At 39.1% G+C, this 8861-nt stretch overlaps 1 protein-coding gene across 1 annotated transcript in view; it reads left to right on the top strand.

The window, feature by feature from the left end:
- ZNF330 (zinc finger protein 330) overlaps positions 1-8861 on the top strand; it is a 12100-nt gene that overhangs the window by 1734 nt on the left and 1505 nt on the right. Inside the window, exons 2-9 of the mRNA XM_008632434.2 lie at positions 1001-1130; positions 1394-1413; positions 1543-1613; positions 3118-3197; positions 4524-4650; positions 5377-5481; positions 7818-7855; positions 8655-8661. Coding sequence (XP_008630656.1) covers positions 1011-1130; positions 1394-1413; positions 1543-1613; positions 3118-3197; positions 4524-4650; positions 5377-5481; positions 7818-7855; positions 8655-8661 — 568 coding nt within the window. The 5' untranslated portion in view covers positions 1001-1010. The remainder of the gene's footprint in view (positions 1-1000; positions 1131-1393; positions 1414-1542; positions 1614-3117; positions 3198-4523; positions 4651-5376; positions 5482-7817; positions 7856-8654; positions 8662-8861) is intronic.

Below are 8861 nucleotides of genomic sequence, written 5' to 3'. Positions count from 1 at the left end.
AAAGAGTGATAAGAATATTGATCTCTAGGATGTTGTTATTATTGGATGGTGTTTGAAAGCATGGAGTTACTCAACAGCTTTGCTAAAAGGACCTGACATTGCAGTTCTGTCGTTACTTAGTTTAGTGTGACTTTCTGAAAACTGCCATCTAAAATTACTTGTAATCTGTGTCCTCAGTAGGCACTGGGGCAGTGCTTTTCCTGAAAACAGTTTGTCATTTTGGTGCTTTCCATTATGAGGGAATGTGAAGAAGTCAAGGTATAAATACTAATCATTAGATTCTGCTGTTAAATCAGCATTTGAGTGGTTTGAAAATTAGTGTGGAGCCTCATATTGGACTCCCAGTGTCAGAAATGTCACACTCTAGAATAATGACCGTTGCCAGTAGGCAGCACAGCAATACAATTTTGACTACAAAATATGACACTAATACAATTTAAACGGTGCAAAATGCTGCAGGATAAAAGAACTGATTTATGTGTGCTATCAAAAGCAAATTTTAGTATCTGGTCAGGACAATATATTTGTGTTCAGAAAAGTTAGGATTCTTTGATTTTTAAGACCTTTTGAATGAAGATACAAATTTTTCTTCTAAGTTGAAGCTGCTAGAATTGACTGCTAGAATTGATGCTGCAATTGTCCTTACAGATGCTTATTAAACAGGCAAGGCAGACCAAAACCAGAGGTCCATCACAAATAAACCTACAGATGTAATGGTTTCATTTTTTAAAGGCAAAACGCTTCAAAGATCGTTAAACACAAAGTTCAGGACAGCAAAGTTTTCCAGATCACAAGATTCTTTATGGTTCATCACATGGCTCTTCCTCGTGGATTGTCCCCTTATTCTACATTTCAAAAGAAACTTTCAGGCAAGGTGATGAATGGAGATGAAGGACAATTAGCGTAAGATCCAGGTTTAGTGCTGGATGTGTCATGTGTATCCATGTATTTACACACAGTTTTGTGTGCATTCATTCCATACCTACTTTTCTCCCCACAGATAGTGAAATATGCCTAAAAAAAAGACTGGTGCTCGTAAGAAAGCTGAGAACCGTCGGGAACGTGAGAAGCAGATAAGGGCTTCAAGAGCCAACATAGACTTGGCCAAACATCCTTGTAATGCTTCAATGGTAAATGAACCTAAAGTATTCTGTATTAAAATACCTAATTTTCAATTATGTAAAACCAGTGGTAATACCTTGACTGCATTTAATGCCGCTAAAATATCATTCTTCCCACTATCCTTCCTTTATATTTAAGGTTATGTTTGCACCAGACAGAATATTGATTAAAAGGTTTGGATCCTAATTGTAACTCCCTGTGGAGGTCTGTGAATTTTATATATTTTACCTAGAATGAAAATAATTACCAGTGTTTTATTTCTTCTCTTTAGGAATGTGATAAGTGCCAAAGGTAAGATTTTTTTACCCTTCTAAAAACCAGAAGTTTAATATTTGTTTCAGACATTTTATAGGTCTTCTTCTTAATACTTTCTTTTAAGCTTAATACTTTCTTTTTGTTTTTTCCCCTCCATGTGCCTAGACGACAGAAGAATAGAGCTTTTTGTTACTTCTGTAATTCTGTTCAGAAATTGCCCATTTGTGCACAATGTGGTGAGTAGAAATAATGAATGAAAACAAGCTGTCCTCAGTCCTGTTTGTGGTGTTAAACTCGCAGTACCCGTGTTACCATAGCTTTATCTTAAAGTACCTCTGTGATGTGGAGCAGGTTCTTTTGAATCTGCTGTGAATATCCTCCTTGAGAAGTGATCTTACTTGAGCAGTATATATGTCTCTAACCCCCACAGGTTTGCAAGCCTGGATCATGGCTTGTCTTCTTTGGAAAACTTTGTCTCGCTTCCTTTTAGGTTTGAGAAATCTGACTTTTTCCGTAGATTGACCATGTGAAGCGTTGTTTCATAACAGCAGCAAAACTAAAAATGCTCTGACTGCTAGCAAGGCACTAATAAACACTCCTTTTTTAGGGATTATATAATTTCTGATCAATATCAATTAAAGCAACAATATATTATTCACCTTGCATGGGGTTGTAATGTAATCTGCAATATTGTTATTTATGTGAGCTAGAGGGCTGATGCTTTGAAATTAGTAGAGAAGGACTCCTAGTGACAGAACTTCTCTGAATCAGGCTAAAATGCCCTTTTTTTTAAACAGCTGCTGGCTTGCAGGATATTCATTTCATACTGAGGTGAATTTTGTTCCACTGTTTCAACACATCATTGCAGATTTTCACTTTGTCATTAAGCAGTTTGGCTGTTTTGGAGTTTGACTCTCAGAGCTGCTGACATGCAGCTTCCAGTGCCTTTGTTGTGACCCACAGATACTGAGCATTTCTGGAAGCCAGGCTGTTAGTGTGCAGTGGCAGTGTGTCACCCTTCATAAGTCTCCCTTCTGTCACCATGCAGTGAAGTACTAAAAACATGCTCTCTATCTTATGGTTCATATCTCTGCTGAATTTATCTTAATCTGGAGTATGTTTCTAGAGGAAAAGCATTCCTATCAACAACCATACTATATTGAGACCCAGGGTTTTCCAAACAAAGACTGTTAGAGCTGTTTGATGCTTAATCAAGCATTGGGGATTATAAACCAACAGCATCTTTCTTAGAGGAGCCTGTTAGGGATGGGAGCAAGGTAGCTGTGTTCCTGTGCTCCACACCCAGTAATGCCCCCACCACTTCTCACTGCCCAGCTCAGCTGCTTTTATGGTGGGACAGAACTAGCAGCAGTTTTAAACACAACTCTTTAAGGTGTCATTGCTGGACTTTGACCTTAGTTTTGTTCTTTGTTTTGACATTTGAAATTTTTGCCAGTGCCTCAAAACACAGAGCAAGACCAACATATTGTCTTACTATTAGTCCAGGGGTAAGAGATTTGACTGAAAACAGACAATAATTAATTTAACCTAAGAGAGGTGTGAAGATGGGTTGCAGAATGCAGGAATAATGCAAACATCTTTGTTTGCATTATTTTTACCTAGATTTATGGCTGAGCACAGGCATTTAGTTGAAGTGTTGTTCTTACATGAACATGCATTCTATTTTTTTCTATTTTTACATAGTTTTCTTATGGTTGCTTGCCTTTTTATTTTCAACAGGAAAAACCAAATGCATGATGAAGTCTTCAGACTGTGTTATAAAACATGCTGGTGTGTACAGTACTGGACTAGCTATGGTGGTATGTATAGAAAATTACAGCCTTTTGCACTATGAGGATATTCTGTGCAAATCTTCCTGGAAAAAAGGATAAAACAGATTTATGGAATGACAGCATGTCATTGCCAAGTTTGTTTTTTTCCTTGTTTTTCTGTAAGAAACTGATTTTTCCCTTATACTGAAACCCCCAAGTTTTTCGATTTTGCATTCAGCTCCTGCAAACTCCAACACATGTCCTGGATGCTAATGGATCTGTGTTGGTGGCAGGCCCTAAGCACATGCATGAACAGCACTGGACCCTTACATGTCCCATAGACAATTCTCATGATAATAAGCCTTCATTAAAATGGATTATTCTGCAGAAAGCTGCAGACTTTTGTTGCTGTTGTCTCAGTTACTTCAGAGATCATCAGCATCACAGAGAGGAATCTATTCCATTAGGGGAGAATTTTAATGAACAAAACCCCTCATTTGGGCTCTTAATTAGAAATAATCATAGCGTCAGGCCTTTGAAGTTTTGCCCTTAGAAGGACAAGTTAGTGTCTGCATTCTGGAAAGCAAGGTGTGATATGTCACAGCCTCTGGATTAAATGGACTAAACCTCTGTCCTGTTTCTGCCTGTAGCGGGCTGTCAGCTGTTCTCAGTAACACACCCAGCCTTTACATGCTGGCATTCCCAAACTCATCCCATGCATTCACTGGTGCAAGAGTGAATGCATCAACAGTTAAATTAGGATTCATCATTGTTTTCTAAGCTTTGTGTGCATGTAGTGCTCATGCTAATTAGTTACCTATGGGCTGAGAAGGCTTCTTAAATGCTACAGTTAAGGATAGCTTATATGGAGATCTTGTAATTTAAACAAAGTAAAAGAGTCTAACTTACTTCTAATGAGTTATTCGATCTTTGCTCTCTGCAGAGCTTGTCCTCTAATATAGCAGAGTTTAAAATCCAAATGAGTGATTTCAGCTGTAAGAGTCTAGAGGCATTTTTCAGGTCTTCTTTGAAATTTCATTTTTGTTAGAACATTGTTATTGTTTATGGATCTCAGATTTCAACTGGAGAACACAACTTTCCATATGCATAATGTGAGATAAGAAATGTAAAAAAACAGAATTGAGATAGATAACTGAATTATTTTGCGTCATACTTAATCCTGCAGAAATGGATAGCAAACAAACATGAACTGTGGAGGAGTTTGGTCAGAACACAAGTTTGGTTCAATATTCTCTCACTCAATCAAAATGAGCCCACTGAGAGAATGCATGCTAGGATACATTGAGGATTATGGGATAAATCTCTCTCTTGGTATTGCAGAAGTCCTGAGATGGTATCTTGCTGTGATTGCAGGGTGCAATCTGTGATTTCTGTGAAGCCTGGGTGTGTCACGGGAGGAAGTGTCTCAGCACCCATGCGTGTATGTGCCCTCTGGCAGACGCAGAATGCATTGAGTGTGAAAGAAGTGTCTGGGACCATGGTAGGTTGCTCACATTTAAAAATAAGAAAATATAAATTACACTTCTTTCCTTGCATTGCTTAAGTTAGTGCACCTGTATTGTTAACACAGCCTTTTTAGTCTTCACTGATTAGTCCTTACAGTATGTTTGTTCAAAGCAAGGATTCTCCCTGTTTTAAAAACAGACATTACGCAGTGGGAAAGTAAATGACCTGCTCAAGAACATACAGTGCTCAATTTAGGGATGATTTTGTAATCTAAATTATAATGGTTCTATCAGCTTAACTATTCACATAATTAAGCACTGCATCAAATTGCTAACACAGTTTTCTGCCATTCTCACTCCATTCTTCTGCACTAGCACAGGTATTTGGACTCCCAGTTGCTTAGTGAAACCATACTGGTCTCCATTTGTGGAATCCTTTAAAGTGTTTACTTCAAGTGTGTATCAGAGGTGAGGGGACAAGACTGGATGAGAATGTGATCTGATTTAAGAAAAATACTTAAGGCTACAGTCAAAATGAAGAAAAGTACTAGAAGTAATACTTGCTTTATAGTTATGCTTCTGTTGTAGGATAGCAGGTATTCAGTGTAAAAATGGATGGCATTGTCTAATTTAGGAGTTTGAAGCATTTGTGACAGAAGGGAGAGCTGGTCTTCAGTCAAAACTACTGCCTAAATTGTTTGCAGAGCAGGACTTGATGTCTGTGCCCATTGTTGATTATTTTGCCTTGATAAATCTTTCAGGAGGCAGAATATTCGCCTGCTCTTTTTGCCATGATTTCCTCTGTGAAGATGATCAGTTTGAACATCAAGCCAGCTGCCAAGTTCTGGAAGCAGAGACATTTAAATGTAAGTTAGTTATTCATACTCCCTTTCACCACAGCCAAGCAGACTTTCTACTTGCCTCCTCTGTGCTCCAGAATACTCTCCATCACCTTTCCCAGGTAGATTTTGCCACTGCTAGAGGGAAGCGCCTGTTTCCTGTGTACTGGCTTTTGGTATCCAGTTACCCAGACTAGAACTTCTTTCTCTTTCATGGACCTTCCTCCATGCCAGAGCTTACATGGCAGTTGTTTTCCTGCCAGGCTCCTACAGGCCTTTCATGGGAAGCTGCCCTTGCAGGAGACAGCATTCTCCAAAGCTGCAGTGTTGGCAGTGGCCAGGACTGCAGCAAAACAACTGGAATTGCTGATGCGGCTTTTTCACTCCACAAAGCTCTGCCGGCAGAAGGAGCTGTCTTACATTCTTCTGACCCAATGATGAGCTAGTTCTAGATACATGTTCCTCCTGGAAAACAGCTGCCCTAAACAATGCCACCTGTCTTAGTCTGGCTAAACTTTCCCACGTTGCTGTGGAAGGGCCTGTATGCTGGTGAAAGGTTAGCAGCTGCTTAAGTCCTGAGGAAAGCCATGACTCAGTCGTTATCTGATTCAGTGAGATAGGGTGAGCACAGAAGGAAGTGACAAAAATAGTCCAGAGCATGATTTCAGTGTTCATTTCCTCACTGACCAGTGAACTGTGGACATGTGTGTAAGTAATGTATCAAATGCTCACTCTTTCTGAGTAAAGAACAGGTAGCTGAAGACTTTATGTCCTTTTGAACTTTGATTAATTGTGTGGACAAAACTGAAACTGGTATTTGTAAGAGGGTGTGATGCCTGTGCCTGACTTTGCTCACCTGCTACTCATCTCTGGTTGAAAAACGGAAACTTCAAGGGAAGTTAAAAAAAACCCCAACAACAAAACAAAACAAGCCAAGACTATGCATATTTGAAATAACTAAATTTTTGTAGCAGTATTTCTTGCCTAGCCACCATTAACTACGATTTAGTTATCACAAGACAAGCATTTGTTTGTCCTTCCCAAAACTTGTATTTATGTATTTTGACTATTACAACATTTTCAGTCCTTATTGTAGAAATTTGAGGTGCTCTTTATCATAAGGCTGTTTTCCTTTGAACTGACTAATCTCTTGTCCTAATAGATTTCTCCTGGTCCAGAATATTTGTGATTTCAATGTTATAATCGGTGTCTTTAGACATCTCTTACCTCCTTTTCATCTCCCAGCCAGCTATTTTTTACACCTTGCTTAGCTTCCCTTGACATATTCTGCCAGAATATCTTCCTGTGTGGCAATATTGAAGCAGCAAGAGCTGTTCCAAAAGAATGTTTTTTCAATGATTGTTGGAAGCTCTCAATTCACAGATGTGATATCACACCCTGAATTAGAGAGTTTTTTTCAGGGTTTTCATTGTGTTTTGTGGCACAGTGCAGACTTGGTAGAGACAAGATTTTTGTCAGTGTGAGGTAACAAGGTAATAAAACCTGTGCTTTTACAGAATACGTGGACTTTAAATGAAGTCATGCAATTGTAGTCTAAATCCATTCTAGCTGTGAAAAAGATAGCTACTTTCTATCACTGTCTGAGAGAGGTTTTTTGAAGTGCAGATACTCAAAAAATCATGAATATATATGCCTCAGCATTTCCAGTTCCATCTTTAAACATGTGTCAGAGCTCTAAATCCCATGTCTGTCCTGCTCATGTGGAGAACTCATGATATTTATTACTTCAGATTCAAAAACTTTGCTGTCACAGGGGTTAGGCAAGGAGGAAAGGAATGAGTACTTGCACAGAAACTGGTAAAGTACATATTACATAGCTTCTTGAGGAGTAGCTATTCACTAAACTTTGTGTTGCTGCCAATTCCTGAGTGTTTGCCTTTACTGTACTCCCTCTAGTGGAATAATAAAAACAATTTGAAGCTCAAGACAAGTTAAATTTTGGGCACTGATTCTGCTCTTTACAGCTTGTGTGCCAGCTCCAGTTCTTTAACACAGGTAGACTCTCTTTTGAATGTTGTGAGAAACGGAAAAGCAAGATGAAACCTTAATACCAAGTTGGTTCTGAAACTTCAGGTTTTAAAAGTTTGAAAACTCAAGAAATAGTTAAACATTTTTCCCCTCTTGAAATTTCATTTTTTGTGTCAAAGTGAGGTTTAGAGTTGAAAAAATCTAGTAAAATGGTACTGTGAGGTAAAATGACTGATTCACATTGCCATACTTGTGTCAGGGAATTAAAAAGAAGTGCCTCAATTATGGTATTGTATACTTTTACAAGGTTTTAAAAACATGACAGGTCTGCAGTTTCCAAGTTCTGAATTTGTCATACTGCTTTTCTCCAACAGGTGTCTCCTGTAACAGACTGGGGCAGCATTCCTTTTTGGTAAAGAGTAAAAACAGTTGTGAGGAGCTGATTTTAGGCTCGTTCTCCTTGGCCTCTAAATCTGGCATCAGGCCTTGTCATGCCTTCCTCTGCATGATTAAAAGGAAATTCATACTTCTGTAGCCTGGGGTCAGACCTGTGAGGGACAAAAGGTCTTGTATCTGTGCTCGCCTGTTGACCACAAGACAGTGTGAGGTGATCTTTGCCCAGCGCTTTAGTTTAAGTTGGGCTTGCACCATGTTGGGGCTTTAAAAAAAACCAAAACAACAAAATAAATCCTTGGTCTTGAACAGAATCTAAGGCTTTGGAATATGCTTTGATCCAATGTGGAACTACAACAATTAGAAAAGTTGTTCTTTTAAACAGTCAGGTGATGATCTGACCAGAAATCTTTGCATGCAAAGGAATAATCTCCACAGCTAATCGTTTTACATATGAACAGGCTGATTTGTTGTCATCAGGCTTATGGTTTTACACACTCAAAAGTAATTTTGTATAAAAAGTTCCACCTGCTTCATCGTCAGCATTGCCCAGATTTCTCCAGGTGCTGGTTCATTGCCTGCTCTTACTCTTTTTACCCTCCATATGTTTTCCCTGCACTCTCCTGTGGTATCGATGGCCTGTTCCAAATCTTTCCTTTTCCCAGGTATTTTCACTGCACCCTGGTGCTCAGCATGTGAACTTCCCACCTCTAATTCTTGCCTTCAGGCCCTGCATAGTTATGTTCTGGCATACATCTCATTATGTGTATTTAAGCTTGTCAACACAAACCCAAGTTTGCCAGGCTCCTTGTGGGCAGCTCTGCAATCCAGCCCTGGAGTATGTTACTTTCTCTGCTTGTTTATTGGCACTTTTATCCAGCCTCTTCCTCAGAAACCCTGGAACCACATTGAATACCAAGTGGTTCCTCTGTGCACAGACCCCAAGTCCACTGCAAGAGAGACCTCATTAAATTTTAATCCCAGCCAGAAAACCCTGCTGCTGTTAGACACATTTTTGCTTGCTT

This window comes from Corvus brachyrhynchos, unplaced genomic scaffold, assembly GCF_000691975.1.
Source record: "Corvus brachyrhynchos isolate BGI_N302 unplaced genomic scaffold, ASM69197v1 scaffold444, whole genome shotgun sequence".
Classification (NCBI taxonomy): Eukaryota; Metazoa; Chordata; class Aves; order Passeriformes; family Corvidae; genus Corvus; species Corvus brachyrhynchos.
The sequence above is the reverse complement of the archived record's forward strand: the minus strand, read 5'-3'. Positions and strand labels throughout refer to the sequence as shown.